At 45.4% G+C, this 21037-nt stretch overlaps 1 protein-coding gene across 1 annotated transcript in view; it reads left to right on the top strand.

Annotated features, from left to right (window-relative positions):
* Positions 1-21037, top strand: part of PKHD1 (PKHD1 ciliary IPT domain containing fibrocystin/polyductin) — an 832619-nt gene that overhangs the window by 497736 nt on the left and 313846 nt on the right. The window contains exons 41-43 of the mRNA XM_075341622.1: positions 8790-8923; positions 14422-14534; positions 20154-20253. Of these exons, the coding sequence (XP_075197737.1) occupies positions 8790-8923; positions 14422-14534; positions 20154-20253 (347 nt within the window). The remainder of the gene's footprint in view (positions 1-8789; positions 8924-14421; positions 14535-20153; positions 20254-21037) is intronic.

Here is a 21037-nt window from a genome sequence, read left to right as displayed (position 1 = left end):
TATCGGCACAAGTAGCCTCAGTCACCGGTCTCCTGATTCCCTCAAATGCTACCCGACGCCAGGTCACACAGCCATGCCGGGCATAGTTCTCCAACCTTGTCCGCTCCTGGCACCAGTCGCCTGAACCTGTGGGACTGAAACCGAGAGCGCATCAGCCACTTCACTTTGCACTCCGGGCACATGCTGCGCCACCACGCACATGTTGAGTTCTAAGCAACCCAACACCAGATGTCTCAAGTAGCACACCACCGGGGGCGATTTTGACGACCATGAATTGATCGAAATACCCCACTGCCATGTCATTACAATGCACACCAAGCTTCTTGCCCGCAAATTCTGGGCCCCAAAACTCCATCGCCACTATGATGGGGGAACATTTCCACCAGCGCCAAATATGTCACAAACCCCTTTTTCCACCAAAAGCCGTGGCCATTAGCCCACACACCAATGCGTCCTAAAATTGCCCCAAAGCCTGATGCCCCCGCCGCATCAATAAACAGTTCACCCATAACGTCCGTCCGTTGTATCATTCAAGGAATGCAGCCCCACACCAGCAAACCTCCTTTCATTGTCATTGTCACTCTGACAAATAATTTGTAGCAATCACCCCTGCCATTGCGCTCGCCAGACGCCTGTTAAATATTCGCCCCATAGGCCTAGTGCGACCGGCAAAATTCAACTTCCCAAGGACCGACTGAAATCCTGTAACCGCACCTTCTTAGCCCAGTGCAACAACTGCACCGACACCTTCAAAACACGCAGCTCGTCCTCCGGCAATCGGCATTCCATAGCCACCGTGTCAATTTCAATGCCCAAGAAACACAGGGACGTCACTGGCCCTTCTGTCTTCCCCCGTGCCACCGGAATCCCAGGCTTCCTGCAATGCGTTCTCATGTAAATAACAGCAAGGAACAAACCGAGGAGCCCACTGGGCCCACGCAAAAGAAATCATCCAAATAGTGTATCACTGAGTGGACACCCGCCACATCCCTGACTATCCATTCCACAAACGAACTGACGCTTCAAAATAAGCGCACGAAATAGAACAACCCATGGGCAGGCACTGATCCACATAGTATTGCCCATCCCACCTGCACCCCAAAGGTGAAAAAACTCTCCGGGTGCACCAGAAGTAACCGTAAAGCTGCTTCCACGTCCGCCTTGGTCATCGGGGCCCCTTGCCCACTACCCACACTAACTCCAACGCCTTGTCAAACGATACATAACAGACCGCCGGCACTCGGGTGAAATCCCGCCGTTCACCAACAACCCAGCCGGGTAAGAGAGATGACGAAGGAGCCGATACTCGTTCGACTCCTTCTTGGGTACCACTCCCAGCAGCGAAAACCCTCAAGTTGGGGAGTGACGAGTCCTGGACCAGAACCCGCCATCCATCCCGCTCCACCTCCTTCTGCAGCCTTTCCGTCACCACCTCCGGATGTCCTTTTTTGGACCCCGAATTACCCGGGCGAAAAAAAAAAACCGGCGCCCCAAAATCAAACGGAACCCGGAAACCTTCCATAAAACCCGTAGCAAACAGCTCCGCCGCCCGGTCATCCGGATATCTATTTAAATAGGGACGCATCGCCTCGACCCTCACTAGCGTCCTCCCTGTTACCAAAACCTTCCCCCAACTTTTCTTTCCCCCTTTGAAACACCTGGCCAAAGAGTGGGAAACCTCCACAACCGGAACACTCGTGTTTGAACTGACACGCTGCCCCCAAACTTACATTGCCCCTCACTAAATTTCCAACACGCCCCTTTCTTTTTTCCAGCCAAAGACCCGCCACTCGCACCCGGGCCCCTGGCACCACCTCAAAAGGGCTGCGCCGGAGCCGTTATCAAACGCATCCCCAAAACATATATCTTTGTGTTCCCACCAGATGCCCGGCCGCATAGCCTTCCAATGCCAGTTAGTAAACGTCCTCGGGATCAACCTACACCTCCCCCTTTTTTTTTTATCCTCCTTATCTTTTAGATTCACTTGCCTTCACTGTATCCAAATTAAACTTTTCCAAGGGAAGCAGTGAAAATATTTCCCCATACTCCCCTTTTCTTATCTACTCCCTCACCTCCTTTTTCAAATGCACCCCTAACGGACTCCCAAAGCACCCGTAACTTCGCTCCGTGCCCTATCATCCAAACGCACAACCTCATCATCCTTTTCCACGTCCTCGCTAACCAACGCCACGGCCGCCGCGCCGTCCGCCTGACCCGCAATGACCGCCGGCACAACCTCCTAAGTCTCTACCTCGCGCACCGGTACCACCGGCAGCCACCCCGACCGTGGGACCCACCCACGCCCCCCCCGCCAGGGACCCAGGCCCGCTTCGACCTGACCGCTCAGCCGACAATCCCTGCAACACCCCTAGCAGCTGCCCCCAAAACTCCGCCCCGGGTAACCCCGACTGACCGACCGCACTAAATCCCCGGCAAACCACTCCCCGCGGTGGAACTCCCGTCCCCGCTAACACTACCCACAACATTAAACATATTGGTTGTTCTCTCACCGGGCTGCCTCTGAACCGAATCCGGAGCAGCCGTACCGCGAACATCCTGCTGCCGTTCATCCGTCCTGCCGCCTCCTCCGGTCCTTCTTCCTCGCCCGAATAAGAAGAGCTGCTGAAGTCCGCTGGGGGGACCAGCGAGGGGACAGCCCGCACCTTGCGGCCGTCAACCCCCACGGTCACCGCACCCTGCTCCTCCGTGCACCTCCTGCTTGTCCTCTGTTTCATGCCGCGGCGCGGCGTCCTGCCGCCATCCTTCTTTGCTGCCCCCTCCTGCTGCACCGCTGTAATCTCTGTAGCTCCCGGTGGTCCCCCTCCCTGCCGACTGCAGGAAGGCCGTGCCTCTCCGTCCGGATGCCAGGAACACCCCCCAGCCTGATCCCTGCTGGGAGGTACCGTAATAACAGACCGCCGCAAGGGCCCTGCCGACTGCATGACCCTGCCACCAGCCCCCTCCGACTACCGCTCCGATCCGTGCCGCCCCTCCATCCACGCTCTCTCCCCTGCCGTCTGCAGGGAGTCTCCCCGTCCGCTCTGTGGTGCCGGGCGCCACCCCCAGCGCGCACCTCACTGGGGGCTGCCGCTGCTCTGGTCCGTGGCCGTGCAGGCCGCAGACCGGAAGTAGGCCTCGCATAAGCTCCGCCCACCCCCGGCCCGCGGAATCTCCGACGAGGATTCCTCCCGGCGGCCGGAGACACGTCTGAAGGTGAGGTGCACTCCGCTGCCCCGGAGGGTCCCCGAAGGGGCTCCTAAATCTGTCTTCTCCCCCCCGACGGGGGAGTAGCGCTCCGGCGGTCGCGCCCGCCGAGCGCGCAGCGCAGGTCCGGGCGCAGGAGCAGAGAAGCCGCTCCAGCCCTGCAGACGCGTCCTCGCCGATGTCCTCAGATGCCCCCCCCCAGCTCCAGCACCGCCACCATTCTTCAGTCAGGGAGGCAGCAGCGCAGGGGGGACACGCTGTCTGTAGGTCAAAAGGGGCAGTGACCTCTGCACAGCCCCCTTTATACCCACACACCAACCCTCCCAAATCTTGTCCCTCACCCAATCCCTTTTCCCGACTCTCCCACCAATCAGGCAGCCCCTATGTGCCTCCAACCTTAGCACTTAACTCTTTCCTACCCTAACCCTCCCGATCGTCATGGGCCTGTTCACCCCTATGGGGCTCTCTGGCTGTCTTTGTAGCGTTTGATGGTTTTTGTCACTGCACTTGGGGACACTTTCAAAGTTTTCCCAATTTTTCGTACTGACTGACCTTCATTTCTTAAAGTAATGATGGCCACTCGTTTTTCTTTACTTAGCTGCTTTTTTCTTGCCATAATACAAATTCTAACAGTCTATTCAGTAGGACTATCAGCTGTGTATCCACCAGACTTCTGCACAACACAACTGATGGTCCCAACCCCATTTATAAGGCAAGAAATCCCACTTATTAAACCTGACAGGGCGCACCTGTGAAGTGAAGACCATTTCCGGTGACTACCTCTTGAAGCTCATCAAGAGAATGCCAAGAGTGTGCAAAGCAGTAATCAAAGCAAAAGGTGGCTATGCTGAAGAACCTAGAATATAAGACATATTTTCAGTTGTTATACACTTTTTTGTTAAGTATTTCATTCCACATGTGATAATTCATAGTTTTGAGGCCTTCAATGTGAATCTACAATATTCAGAGTCATGAAAATAAAGAAAACTCTTTGAATGAGGAGGTGTGTCCAAACTTTTGGTCTGTACTGTACATCCATCCATATTCATCCATCCATGCATGCATCCATCTATACAGCAAACTATCCATCTCGCTATGTATCTCTCCATCCAGCTATCCGTCCTTCTATCAATTCATCCATCTATCCATATACTGTATACATACATCCGTCCATCTATCCATATATGCATCCATCCATTCTATCCATATATCCATCCATCTATCCATATACTGTATACATACATCCGTCCATCTATCCATATATGCATCCATCCATTCTTCTATCCATATATCCATCCATCTATCCATATACTGTTTACATACATCTGTCCATCTATCCATATATGCATCCATCCATTCTATCCATATATCCATCCATCTATCCATATACTGTATACATACATCTGTCCATCTATCCATATATGCATCCATCCATTCTATCCATATATCCATCCATCTATCCATATACTGTATACATACATCCGTCCATCTATCCATATATGCATCCATCCATTCTATCCATATATCCATCCATCTATCCATATACTGTATACATACATCTGTCCATCTATCCATATATGCATCCATCCATTCTATCCATATATCCATCCATCTATCCATATACTGTATACATACATCCGTCCATCTATCCATATATGCATCCATCCATTCTATCCATATATCCATCCATCTATCCATATACTGTATACATACATCCGTCCATCTATCCATATATGCATCCATCCATTCTATCCATATATCCATCCATCTATCCATATACTGTATACATACATCCGTCCATCTATCCATATATGCATCCATCCATTCTATCCATATATCCATCCATCTATCCATATACTGTATACATACATCCGTCCATCTATCCATATATGCATCCATCCATTCTTCTATCCATGTATCCATCCATCTATCCATATACTGTATACATACATACGTCCATCTATCCATATATGCATCCATCCATTCTATCCATATATCCATCCATCTATCCATATACTGTATACATACATCTGTCCATCTATCCATATATGCATCCATCCATTCTATCCATATATCCATCCATCTATCCATATACTGTATACATACATCTGTCCATCTATCCATATATGCATCCATCCATTCTATCCATATATCCATCCATCTATCCATATACTGTATACATACATCCGTCCATCTATCCATATATGCATCCATCCATTCTATCCATATATCCATCCATCTATCCATATACTGTATACATACATCCATCCATCTATCCATATATGCATCCATCCATTCTATCCATATATCCATCCATCTATCCATATACTGTATACATACATCCGTCCATCTATCCATATATGCATCCATCCATTCTATCCATATATCCATCCATCTATCCATATACTGTATACATACATCTGTCCATCTATCCATATATGCATCCATCCATTCTATCCATATATCCATCCATCTATCCATATACTGTATACATACATCCATCCATCTATCCATATATGCATCCATCCATTCTATCCATATATCCATCCATCTATCCATATACTGTATACATACATCCGTCCATCTATCCATATATGCATCCATCCATTCTATCCATATATCCATCCATCTATCCATATACTGTATACATACATCCGTCCATCTATCCATATATGCATCCATCCATTCTATCCATATATCCATCCATCTATCCATATACTGTATACATACATCCGTCCATCTATCCATATATGCATCCATCCATTCTATCCATATATCCATCCATCTATCCATATACTGTATACATACATCCGTCCATCTATCCATATATGCATCCATCCATTCTATCCATATATCCATCCATCTATCCATATACTGTATACATACATCCATCCATCTATCCATATATGCATCCATCCATTCTATCCATATATCCATCCATCTATCCATATACTGTATACATACATCCGTCCATCTATCCATATATGCATCCATCCATTCTATCCATATATCCATCCATCTATCCATATACTGTATACATACATCCGTCCATCTATCCATATATGCATCCATCCATTCTATCCATATATCCATCCATCTATCCATATACTGTATACATACATCCGTCCATCTATCCATATATGCATCCATCCATTCTATCCATATATCCATCCATCTATCCATATACTGTATACATACATCTGTCCATCTATCCATATATGCATCCATCCATTCTATCCATATATCCATCCATCTATCCATATACTGTATACATACATACGTCCATCTATCCATATATGCATCCATCCATTCTATCCATATATCCATCCATCTATCCATATACTGTATACATACATTCGTCCATCTATCCATATATGCATCCATCCATTCTATCCATATATCCATCCATCTATCCATATACTGTATACATACATCCGTCCATCTATCCATATATGCATCCATCCATTCTATCCATATATCCATCCATCTATCCATCTACTGTATACATACATCCGTCCATCTATCCATATATGCATCCATCCATTCTATCCATATATCCATCCATCTATCCATATACTGTATACATACATACGTCCATCTATCCATATATGCATCCATCCATTCTATCCATATATCCATCCATCTATCCATATACTGTATACATACATCCATCCACCTATCCATATATGCATCCATTCTTCTATCCATATATCCATCCATCTATCCATATACTGTATACATACATCCGTCCATCTATCCATATATGCATCCATCCATTCTATCCATATATCCATCCATCTATCCATATACTGTATACATACATCCATCCATCTATCCATATATGCATCCATCCATTCTATCCATATATCCATCCATCTATCCATATACTGTATACATACATCCGTCCATCTATCCATATATGCATCCATCCATTCTATCCATATATCCATCCATCTATCCATATACTGTATACATACATCTGTCCATCTATCCATATATGCATCCATCCATTCTTCTATCCATATATCCATCCATCTATCCATATACTGTATACATACATACGTCCATCTATCCATATATGCATCCATCCATTCTATCCATATATCCATCCATCTATCCATATACTGTATACATACATCCATCCATCTATCCATATATGCATCCATCCATTCTTCTATCCATATATCCATCCATCTATCCATATACTGTATACATACATACGTCCATCTATCCATATATGCATCCATCCATTCTATCCATATATCCATCCATCTATCCATATACTGTATACATACATACGTCCATCTATCCATATATGCATCCATTCTTCTATCCATATATCCATCCATCTATCCATATACTGTATACATACATACGTCCATCTATCCATATATGCATCCATCCATTCTATCCATATATCCATCCATCTATCCATATACTGTATACATACATACGTCCATCTATCCATATATGCATCCATCCATTCTATCCATATATCCATCCATCTATCCATATACTGTATACATACATCCGTCCATCTATCCATATATGCATCCATCCATTCTATCCATATATCCATCCATCTATCCATATACTGTATACATACATCCGTCCATCTATCCATATATGCATCCATCCATTCTATCCATGTATCCATCCATCTATCCATATACTGTATACATACATCCGTCCATCTATCCATATATGCATCCATTCTTCTATCCATATATCCATCCATCTATCCATATACTGTATACATACATCCGTCCATCTATCCATATATGCATCCATCCATTCTATCCATATATCCATCCATCTATCCATATACTGTATACATACATCCGTCCATCTATCCATATATGCATCCATCCATTCTATCCATATATCCATCCATCTATCCATATACTGTATACATACATCCGTCCATCTATCCATATATGCATCCATCCATTCTATCCATATATCCATCCATCTATCCATATACTGTATACATACATCCGTCCATCTATCCATATATGCATCCATCCATTCTATCCATATATCCATCCATCTATCCATATACTGTATACATACATCCATCCATCTATCCATATATGCATCCATCCATTCTATCCATATATCCATCCATCTATCCATATACTGTATACATACATCTGTCCATCTATCCATATATGCATCCATCCATTCTATCCATATATCCATCCATCTATCCATATACTGTATACATACATCCATCCATCTATCCATATATGCATCCATTCTTCTATCCATATATCCATCCATCTATCCATATACTGTATACATACATCCATCCATCTATCCATATATGCATCCATCCATTCTTCTATCCATATATCCATCCATCTATCCATATACTGTATACATACATCTGTCCATCTATCCATATATGCATCCATCCATTCTTCTATCCATATATCCATCCATCTATCCATATACTGTATACATACATCTGTCCATCTATCCATATATGCATCCATCCATTCTTCTATCCATATATGCATCCATCCATTCTTCTATCCATATATCCATCCATCAATCCAGATTGACTGCTTGCATATTCATAGGAGAACTTCTGGAAAATGGCCTCCAGGTTAAGAGGAATCTGCTGATCAAGATATTGGGCAGTGATGGTCTCTCAAATATTGAGACGTTGGCACCGGCCGCTATTTATATCAGGTCTCCATCCAACGCCATTGAGGTGAGGATACAAGCGAGCTGTTATCTGGTGTAAGTTTATAAACTAGAGAAAGGTCCCAGTTCCCATAATGCTATGTCCAGTTACTGCTAAGTTTAATTCTATGTATTGTTCCCTGTTATCAGCCATTTCAGACCAAGGAGAGGAAACATAGATCCCAACCATCCTAGGTCAGCGGGACTGTCCCAATTTGAGGGCTCAATCCCGCTGTCCCAGCAGTCAGGGCTTTCGTTCTGACTTCCGATCACCTCTTTTTGCCGGCTCCCTAGCTGCTCCTCCTCTAGGGTCGGGCCCATATTCTCAGCGCACAGGTATATTAAATAAACAGTTCTATTCTCTATTTTCCCCAAAATTCGAACTGGTGAACTCCTTATCTATCAGCAGAAGCTCTACTAATGAGCCACAGCCCACACTGAGATTAATAGGAGGCTTTGGCTTACCTTACCTGTAGTGCAGGCAGTGAGCCCATAAGCAGATTATACAGGTACATAGAGATACATCTGTACACAGCAGTGTATTCCTATGTCCCTGTATTCTAGAGGTAAAAAAAGAATCAGATAGTGTTTTTTAGTTTATTTGAGTAATTTTATAGGAACAAAACAATTTCAAAAATGTAATTTTCTCATGTTCTCTTTTTTTGTGAGCATCCCTGCGACTTAAAACAACAAACTCTACTTTTTTACACAGGAGCTAAACCTTTGAGTCATAGACTCTGCTGATGACACTAGGATAGGGTGCCAAAAAAAAGTCACCTTGCCGTGGTTCATGGGCGTAAAAGAATTGGCCAATTTTTGCACAAAAAAACCTTTTTTATTAATGCAGTGTAAATTTCATATATTCTATGTTTGCATATGTCTTGGCGTCTACAGATTGGAATGGGAATAGCATGAGGAAGAATCCTGGAAGTGAAGTGATTATAGCTAAAGGCCGCTTTACACGCTGCGATATCGGTACCGATATCGCTAGCGTGCGTACCCGCCCCCATCGGGTGTGCGACATGGGCAAATCGCTGCCCGTGGCGCACAATATCACTCAGTCCCGTCACACTACTTACCTGTCTAGCAACGTAGCTATGGCCGGCGATCCGCCTCCTTTCTAAGGGACTGGTTCGTTCGGCGTCACAGCGACGTCACTAAGCGGCCGCCCAATAGAAGCGGAGGGACGGAGATGAGCGGGACGTAACATCCCGCCCACCTCCTTCCTTCCTCATTGCGGGCGGCGGCAGGTAAGGTGAGGTTCCTCTTTCCTGCGATGTCACACGTAGCGATGTGTGCTGCCGCAGGAACGAGGAACAACATTGTTACTGCAGCAACAGCGATAATTGAGAATAGGGGGGCATGTCACTGATGAGCGATTTTGAACGTTTTTGTGACGATTCAAAATCGCTCATAGGTGTCACACGCAACGACATCGCTAATGCGGCCGGATGTGCGTCACAAATTCCGTAACCCCAACAAGATCGCTTGAGCGATGTCGCAGCGTGTAAAGCGGCCTTTAGGCTAGAAAAAAGATATCAGAAATCACCATCCACATCAATATGTACATCTTCTTACTATTATGAATAAGAAAAAGTCTTCATACTATTATGAATGGGGACAAGTATGAAGCATTAATGTATTTGGTGACTCAGGGTCTCTATGACAACACTGCACCTCAGTATGGTAGCCTCAGGCTTTGGGCCTTTAAGATTAAGGGTGGCTTTACATGCTGCGATAACCGGCCCGATATCGCTAGCATGCGACCCACCCCCATCGTTTGTGCGAAACGGGCATATCGCAGCCCGTCGCGCACAAAATCTGGCACCCCTGTCACACATACTTACCTGCATAGCGACGTCGCTGTGACCGGCGTACCGCCTCCTTTCTAAGGGGGCGGTCCGTTCGACGCCACAGCGACGTCACTAAGCGGTCGCCCAATGAAAGCAGAGGGGCGGAGATGAGCAGGACGTAACATCCCGCCCATCTCCTTCCTTCCGCATTGTGGCCGGAGGCAGGTAAGGAGATGTTCCTCGTTCCTGCGGCGTCACACGTAGCGATGTGTGCTGCCGCAGCAACGAGGAACAACTTCGCACCTGCGACAGCAGCGATAACTGGCAGCGGACCCCCATGTCAACGAGGAGCGATTTTGGACGTTTTTGCAACGATCCAAAATCGCTCCTAGGAGTCACACGCAACGGCATCGCCACAGCGACCGGATGTGCGTCACAAAATCCGTGACCCCAACGAGATCGCTGTAGCGAAATCGTAGCGTGTAAAGCCCGCTTTAGTGATGATAGCCAAATCTAGGAAAAAGATATCAGAAAGCTGATTTCTCACACAAAAAAAAGCCTTTCATAAATCTTTCTTGGATGGTGGGATGCTAGTCACTACTTACAGATAGTATAGACGGAAGGGTAGTCAGACAAGCCGGGGTCAGAAAACAGGAGGACATTACAGGACACAGGGAGTAAGCAGAAAAGCAGTCAAGTCACAGGTCGAGGGTCAGAATTCCAGGAGAGTACGTATAGATTCAGGGAGCAGACAGAGATGTGGTCAGGTAAGGGTCCGGGGTCAGAAGCCGGGAGGTAACAACAAGAACAGGGAGCGGGCAGAGAAGGGTCAATAAACAGTCCGGGGACAGGAAGCCAAGATCAGAACACAAGCACAAAAAGGAGCCAAAAGCACAACTGCAGAACAAGAGAGTACAACTGGCGAGGTTCTGGGAGAGCATGCTCAGTAATGAAATAGAGCAATTACCAGAAATGAGGCACACCTGAGTAATCAGCACCTCCCAGAACCTGTCAAACAACCTGTCAGCTAGTGCTCAGAGAAACACAGCAGAGCATCTCCAAATGCAAAGTGGTCTGCACAAAGGAAACATGTCACTGATGGCTCTGTAGTTCGGGAAGGCGCAGCAGAGCATCACCAGTGTGCAAGATGTTCTGCACAGAGGAATTGGGACAGATGGTCTATTTTAACCATGTAGGATTCCTAATTAAAGGGGAACCCCAGTTCAGCAGCAGACCTGAACCAGGCCAACGCGAGAAACGTGAGACAAAGCACCATAAAATCACAAATCTGATTATGTCCCTTTAAACATCACAACTCCTGTCATGTCTACAGAGACACTCCCCTGTATAGCAGATGCCAGGATACGCTATATATAATGCGTCACTTTGCTCCTCATAGACACGGCGATGTCGAGTCCCTGTGAGTTTTGTTCAGGTGAGATTTGATGCCGGTGTTGAGGGTTTTTTTTTTCCCGGGGCATTGAAAGATTAGTAATTTTCACCCGAAATGTAAGCGGCATAAAACTCTATAATTCATTGAAATCAGGAGCTAAATTGATTTCTACACAAATTCTCTGCTCGCCTAAACCTTCATCACCACGAGGGTGTCCGCCGACGTGAATGAGCTGATGTAATGACGGGACTGGTACAAAGTACAGCACTCGAGTAGAAGTGCAATTTGGAAAATGGCATAAGGTAATTTTGGGGTAGTGCGTTCCCGCCTAAAGCATGAGCGTTGATGTGGAAACAGACCGTGTAAATGACAAAGTTTGGTGAACTCATCGTCATTCCGAGCAGCCGTTATCTGCTCACCGAGGGCTATGCAGGTAATCAGCTGGAAAGGAGCCTGCCGTGCATTAACCCTCTATTTTCTCGGGCCTCTCCCTCATCCTTTAACCTTTTTGTCACCACTGACAATTTTTATTTTTGCACCTTCGATTTTTTTCCTCCCCTTTTTCTAATTGTCACAACTGCATCAATGTTGTCATATGAAGATATGCAGTTTTGAAAGGCACTATTCATTTTTTTCATACAATATAGTGGAAAACAGGAAAGAAATATTCCAAGTGGGGTGGAAAAAAAAGCAATTCCACCATCAGAGTGGAAAAAAATGCAATTCAACCATCAGGGTGGGAAAAAAATGGAATTCCACCATTGAGGTGGGAAAAAATGCAATCACACCATTGGGGTGAGAAAATAAAATGCAATTCCACCATCTGGGTGGGAAAAAAATGCAATTCCACCATCAGGTTGGTAAAAAAATGCAATTCCACCTTCGGGGTGGGAAGAAAATGCAATTTCACCATTGGGGTGGAAAGAAAATGCAATTTCACCATTGGGGTAGAAAAAAATATGAAATTCCACCTTCGGGGTGGGAATAAAAATGCAGTTACACCATCAGGGTGGAAAAAATCCAATTCCACTGTAGAGGTGGAAAACAATATGGAATTCTACCATCAGGGTGGTAAAAAAATGCAATTCCACCTTTTGGGGTGGGAAAAAAATGCAATTCCACCAACGAGGTGGACAAAAATGCAGTTCCACCTTTGGGGTGGAAAAAATCCAATTCCACCATTGGGGTGGAAAAAAATATGGAATTCCACCTTCAGGGTGAGAAAAAATTGCAATTCCACTATCAGGTTGAAAAAATATGGAATTCCACCATTGGGGTGGGAAAAAAAATACAATTGCACCATCAGGATGGGAAGAAAATGCGATTCCACCATCAGGATAGAAAAAAAATGCGATTCCACCATTGGGGTGGCAAAAATATGGAATTCCACCATTGGGGTGGGAAAAAATACAATTGCACCATCAGGGCTGGAAAAAAATGCGATTCTACCATTGAGGTGGGAAAAAACCCAATTCCACTATCAGGATAGAAAAAAATGCAATTCCACCATCGGGTTGGAAAAAATGCGATTCCACCATCGGGGTAAAAAAATATGCCACTGCACCAGGGGTGGAAAGAGAAAATGCAATTGAACCATTGGGTTGGGAAAAAATGTAAATTTACCATCGGGTTGAAAAAAAAAATGCAATTCCACCATCGGGTTGTGAAAAAAATGCAATTCCACCATCGGTTTGGGGAAAAAATGCAATTCCACCATTGGGGTGGAAAAAAAACCCTTCTATATATTTTTTTCTATATTTTACTCTTACTGTTATTTTAATATTTTTTCTTTAATTTTTTTTATATTTTGCTCTATAAGTTCTATATTTTACTGTTACTGTTATTTTAATATTTTTTCTATATTTTATTTTTTCTATTTTTACTGTATTTTTTCTAGATTTTTACTGTATTTTTTTTCTATATGTTACTGTTATTTTAATATTTTTTTCTATATTTTATTTTTTCTATTTTTACTGTATTTTTTCTATATTTTTACTCTTTATTTTTCTTTAACAATCTTCACCGTCAAATCAGGTAGGTCTGAAGCAGTTGTTAATTAGCTTTTCAAGATGGCTTATATCATATGTTGTATTAGATGTAAGAAAATAGACTAGGGCATTATTTTTATTATTATTTTTTATTTAGTAGAAATTATATGGGATTACTGGACCAAATGGGAAAATGACACCACTGATGAGCTTAAAGCGACTGCAGCAAAAAGTGGGAATTTTGGAGGCCACCTTTTAGTTATAGATGCGGTGATACAATATGATGTAGATAATTGTGTATGTAGCACATGGCGTTTTACACTTGTTTTATGTTTCTTTGATTCTTTTTAAGGAAAACATAGTCTGTAGCTCTGGATATGGATATTTTTACCACCTCCCAGGAGAAGGGCCATCTCGAGTCCCTTTGGAAACTTTTCGGAAAAATACAGCTGTGTCATGTATGAGGTAAGATAACCTCCATCCTCAAAAAAAAAAAGAGGAAAAAACCAAACCTCCGATATACTCACTTCAATGAATTATAGCAAATGCAATCAGTAAGAAACAAGGGATACAGTAAAATATTAAGGGATCATCTATCCACGACAGTCCCTGTTTGCTAAAAGGAATCGGGCAGTAGGATCACCCCTCCCAAGTCCTCTATATGGGTATGTATGTCATCAGATGCCTTGCTATCTGCAAACCAATGCCTTTTTCCAGAAAAATCCAAGTTTTCTGAATATGTAAATTGTGACGCCCCTGGACTATCAGGTCGTCACAGGGTATTGCACAATCTGCCTTCCCGTGCAATATTATTATTATTATTATTTTATTATTATTTATTATTATAGCGCCATTTATTCCATGGCGCTTTACAAGTGAAAGAGGGTATACATACAACAATCATTAACAGTACAAAACAGACTGGTATAGGAGAAGAGAGGACCCTGCCCGCGAGGGCTCACAGTCTACAGGGGATGGGTGATGGTACAATAGGTGAGGACAGAGCTGGTTGTGCAGTGGTGTACTGGACTGAGGGTTATTGTAGGTTGTAGGCTTGGTGGAAGAGGTGGGTCTTGAGGTTCCTCTTGAAGCTTTCCACGGTAGTGGAGAGTCTGATGTGCTGAGGTAGAGCGTTCCAGAGTATGGGGGATGCACGGGAGAAATCTTGTACGCGATTGTGGGAAGAGGAGATAAGACAGGAGCATAGAAGGAGATCTTGTGAGGATCTGAGGTTGCATGCAGGTAGGTACCGGGAGACTAGGTCAGAGATGTAGGGAGGAGACAGGTTGTGGATGGCTTTGTAGGTCATGGTTAATGTTTTGAACTGGAGTCGTTGGGCAATGGGAAGCCAGTGAAGGGATTGGCAGAGTGGCGAGGCTGGGGAGTAGCGAGGGGAGAGGTGGATTATGCGGGCCACAGAGTTTAGGATGGATTGGAGGGGTGCAAGAGTGTTGGAAGGGAGGCCAGAGAGCAGGAGGTTGCAGTAATCGAGGCGGGAGATGATGAGGGCATGCACTAATGTTTTTGCTGATTCTTGGTTAAGGAAAGCACGGATCCGGGAGATATTTTTGAGTTGTAGTCTGCATGAGGTGAAGAGGGCTTGGATGTGTGGCTTGAAGGATAGAGTAGAGTCGAGGGTTACTCCAAGGCAACGAGCTTGTGAGACTGGGGAGAGTGAGCAGCCATCGAGTTTGATGGAAAGGCTTGTTGACCCTCCTTCTTGGTTCTGGGTCCCTAACCATATGGTGTTGCCTACAACAGCTAATCAAATCCTAGATGCACCCTGCACCACACCCACCAGACACACCAGTGGACGGCCTGAGGGGGATAGGGTCACCCACCTGGGGGGTTGGAGAAGAGGTCAGGGGTGTCAGTAGGAGAGAGTTGGGTCTGAGAGGTGAAAGTGAGAGGAGGTCAGGAGCAGGGCTCCTGGGAAGCAATCTAGGTGGCAGACGGTGGTCTGGGCCTATAAGGAGCTGGACCCCCTGTTGCAGGGGATCGTGGCAAAGGGCACGGATCTGTCGAGGAGGACAGCCAGCGGCCTTGCACTATCACTGGGCTGGGACCAGGGCACGACAGGGTACGTGGACCCTAGGTCGGGGAGTAGCTTCAGGCAACCCGACAATTTACCCGAGGCGAACGGAGCCTTCAAGATCCGCTCTCCCACCCACTCCAAAATCGGGGTACTAGCGCAACGGTGGGATAGGACTTTCCACTTAAAACGGTCCAGAAAATCCCAAGCGTGAACCCTGAGAGCAAGCTCCCACACTTAGCCATAGTGGGGAGGGGGACTTGGCAAGTTTACACTACCGGGACCACCAGAGAAGTAAACTTAGTGCCAGGAGGCAGGTCACGGATCACCAGGCAGCACCATTGGGGACGGGACCCGAACTAAGCTCCCCTTAGCAGCAGCGGTATACAGAACTTTGGTTTCCCCAGTTGTCGATGTCAGCTTAATGGAGTGAGAACAACAGTGACCCCCTAGCATCCAACGGCACTCCCCCTACCATCACTGAGTCCCGGGGTATCCCCCCTACCCGTGGAGGGTTACAAAACCTGGCTGCCCCATTCCATCAACCCCGGGTACTCCCAACCGCAGCGATGGTACTCCCAATTACCACACACCACGGGTGGTGGCACGAAGTCTGTAATCCCCTGTAAATACCCCCTTCATTTGAGTGGCCACACGACCCCCGGGTCCGGAGACCCTTGAGCCACTGAGAAACCCGGATCCAAGCAGCCCGGCTGCTGGCACGGGGGCGGCACATAAATGAGCTTTTAAGATCCAAGATATAGAACTCTCAAGCTTATTTTAACTGTTATCTGTGGGAGACATGTAATGACTGATAGTTTGCTCTGCTGATCTCACTGCAGAGCTCAGTGTGATTACAACTAACACAGTTCAGCAGAAGTATACTTGTCTCATTACAAACACCAGCATTTGTCCTCTCATAGCGCTGCTTCAGAGCTGTGCCTTCTTATAACCAACATTTTGCAGCAGAGTTGAACCATGTCTAATTGCAAACACATTTGCAGTTGTCCTCTCACTCTACTGTGAGCTCTGCTGCATTGCTCCTCTCCCCACACTGGCTGCCTGTGAGATAGAAGCTGAAGCACTGTGAGAGGACAACTGCTGCTGCAAATGTGTTTGGAGCCAGAGAAAATTTAGCTCTGCTTTACTGTATTAGTTATAATTACACACAGCTCTGCAGTGAGATCAGGAGGGTAAACGGTCGGTCATTACATGTCTCATACAGGTAATGCCCCTTTCATTGAAAAAAGGTCTGGAGGTAGATTCTAAGGGATATGTATGTCTGGCCCATACGTCTAAAAGGGACTCTGTCAGCAGGTTTATGCTATGCAATCTGAAGACAGCATGCTGTAAGAGTTAAAACAGAGAATCCAGCCCTCTCTTATCACAATAAGTGTTTTTGGTTACCTGCAATGTTAGTTTAAGCCTCTTAGCTTTATCATTAGTGGGTCTCAGCAGCTCGTTAGCTGTAGTCCAACTCTTCCCCTTCTGTGATTAGCATCTTCTGCCTATGGAAATGTACACTGAAAGCCTGGTGTGGGCGGGGGGCAGCTGTACGGACTCTGCTACATGCAAAAAATTAAATATTGGATTGTGTAAAAACAAAAACAGCTGTAGCCAGTAATTAAGTGATATATCATTGGATTCAGGGTCTCTGTGCCTACATCATTCTGGCCCCAGATGAGGTAGCAAAAACCTGCTGACAGATCCCCTTAAACAGCTCATTTACTTATTAAGAATAATGTGGATTTCTCCGGAAAAAGACATCAGATCGCAGATATCAAGGTATCAAATTTTTCAACTTTCAATGACCTGCATGTCTATATAGACGGCTTAGGAGGGTAGATCCTACGGACACATTCCCTTTAGGTCCATATGGACTTAATACAAAGTGGACCATGCTTCACTATGTGTCAGAACGGAGAACGGCACTGTTACATTTTAGCATGGGTTATCTTCATTATACCACAAATTGCAATGGGTTGTCCCAAAAAGCAAATAGCCTGCAAATAGTGTAACACAGTGCCCCTAAAACTAGTGGAGCCCCTGAAGAATTAAAGAATTTTACCATACAGTGCCTTCAAAATAATGCTCTATGTTACTCCTACAAATAGTATTATATATGGTTCTAATAAATATGCCTTACTATTCCCCTAGAAATATTATCATAAATGAATGCCCCCATATGTTACCTACAAAAATAGCCCTATACAGTCCAAACAGTCCAAAAATAGTGCTTTACAAGACTGCTTGAGAGATAGTGCTGTGTATTTCTCTGGGAATATTGCCATGCAGTGTCTCCAAAAGAGTGATTTAATAGTGCTCCCCTATAAATGAATGTCATATATAGTGCCATACATTATACCCTAAAAGAGTGCAATGTATTGTACCCAGAATAGAGCCATACAGTCTCTCAGAAATCTTGCCATATATACTGTAAATACCCTCAAAAACACAGTAGTGTCATATCGGTGCCCAAAAACAAACTTTACCGTCCACCAAATATAGTGCTGTACTTTGTAGAAATACTGCTATACTGTCCACAGAAATAATGTGTCACAATTCCTCTGTGCAGGACATCCTGCCCTCAAGTGATGCTCTGCTGCACCATCCTGAACTTCAGAGCTGGCAGTGACGTGTGCAGAGCATCTTGCATTTGGAGATGCTCTGCTGTGTTTCTTTGAGCACTAGCTGACAGGTTGTTGACAGCACAGGATTCTGTGCAGGTTCTAATTGCTATGTTTCATTACTGAGTATGCTCCGCCAGAACCTTGCCAGTTGTACTCTCTGGTTCTGCAGTTGTGTTGGTTTGTGTTCTGATCTAATTTTCTTGACCCCGAACTGTTTATTGACTCCTCTCTGCTCGCTCCCTGTTCTTGTCGTTACCTCCTTGCTTCTGACCCCGAACCGTAGCTTGACTCCTGTCTGCCCACTCCCTGTTCTTGTTGTTACCTCCTGGCTTCTGACTTCAGACCATTACCTGACCACGTCTCTGCCCGCTCCCTGTTCTTGCCATTACCTCCTGGCTTCTGACCTCGGACCATTACCTGACCACGTCTCTGCCCGCTCCCTGTTCTTTTCATTACATCCAGGCTTCTGACCTCGGACCATTACCTGACCACGTCTCTGCCCGCTCCCTGTTCTTGTCGTTACCTCTTGGCTTCTGACCTCGGACCATTACCTGACCACGGCTCTGCCCGCTACCTGTTCTTGTCGTTACCTCTTGGCTTCTGACCTCGGACCATTACCTGACCATGTCTCTGCCCGCTCTCTGTTCTTGTCGTTACCTCCTGGCTTCTGACCTCGGACCATTACCTGACCATGTCTCTGCCTGCTCTCTGTTCTTGTCGTTACCTCCTGGCTTCTGACCTCGGACCATTACCTGACCACGTCTGTGTCTGCTCTCTGTTCTTGTCGTTACCTCCTGGCTTCTGACCTCGGACCATTACCTAACCACATCTCTGTCTGCTCCCTGAATCTAATACGTACTCCCCTAGAATTCTGACCCTCGGCCTGTGACTTGACTGCATTTCTGCTTACACCCTATGTCCTGTCTTGCCCTCCTGTTTCCTGACCCCGGCTTGCCTGACTACCCTTCTGTCTATACTATCCATTAGTAGTGACAAGTATCATATAATGCTATTCAATCACCCAAAATAGTGCCTTACAGTGTCATCAAAAATAGGGCAGTGCCTGCAGAAGTAATGTGATTAATTAATAGTGCCATACTGTACCCCAGCAATATCATCATACAGTGCCCTCAAAATATTTTCCGTTCAATGCCCATAAAATAGTGTCATATATTGTGCCTAAAAATAGTACCGTAGTGTCTCCAAAAAATACTGATTACTGCCATATATAATGCTATATTTGACTTAGAAATAGTGCCGTATACTATACTTCCCCAAAGTGATCCCGCACATGATGGATGCCATATTGTGCCCCCAAAATTGTGGTGTCAAGGGAACAACTGGATGGGGGGGATCTTGATATAAGAAGCCAATAATCCTTATTGAAAAGGCGCCAACCGCTTCTTCTGTTTCCCCGCACAGGTCTGGCTTTCGCCTGCACCCGGATTATCAGCCGTCCGGCCATGACACCTTGACCACATTCCAAGATTTCACAGCCTGGAAGAGCCGAGGAGGAGCCGAGGTACAGTAAGGCCGGCGCCCGTCTCTACGTGGCGGGTAACTAGGCCATCCTTTACTGCAGCCGCCTGGCACGGGCTCCACAAAGCGCTAATGTTTACTGCAAATCTCCAAACAGCTTTAACAAATTGGCAGATATAAAAAAGAGGAGAAGAAGCAAGAAACGTTTCTTCGGGAAATTAGGAAAATGGCATCTCTCCTAAATGGGGAAGATTAACATACTTTAGTGTAGCAAACAATCTGGTTAAATGCTGCTAATTCTCATTTCTAGCTACGCTTGCAGTTTAAACAAAAGAATGATTGGCTACAGTTCAGAACGGCATTAGGAAAGATTAGTGGAGGCCGGGAAGATACCGAAATAGCCCGATATGAAGAGCCGCGTACACAGCGCTGGCGACAATCGCAGCCATTATTAATGTGGCCGTTACACTCTTTATATCATTCACTTTCCCGCAATTCTGTGCACCATTGTGCGGTTTATATTACTTTCATACAGAGCTCTCTGGTTCATGGCAAATAAATAGAATTGTGACGCCCTGGCAAAAGCAGGTAGTCACAAAAGAGTACATCCTCCTTGTTACCACCAAAACCTACACTTAGGCATAACACACAGCCATTAAAGCCAAGCCACCCCCTCATGATAATAAGGACACACCAGTGGGCGGGATCAGGCGGATGAGAACGCCCACCTAGGGGTCCTGAGGTGTCAGGGGCGGGAACACAACAGTTAGTTCGGACAGTTAAGTCTTGACAGTTGAAGTGTGGAGAGCTGACTGTAGTGTAGTCAG

Source organism: Anomaloglossus baeobatrachus, chromosome 3 (genome assembly GCF_048569485.1).
Source record: "Anomaloglossus baeobatrachus isolate aAnoBae1 chromosome 3, aAnoBae1.hap1, whole genome shotgun sequence".
NCBI lineage: Eukaryota > Metazoa > Chordata > Amphibia > Anura > Aromobatidae > Anomaloglossus > Anomaloglossus baeobatrachus.
Note: the sequence above shows the minus strand (reverse complement) of the source record. Positions and strands in the feature narration are given on the sequence as shown.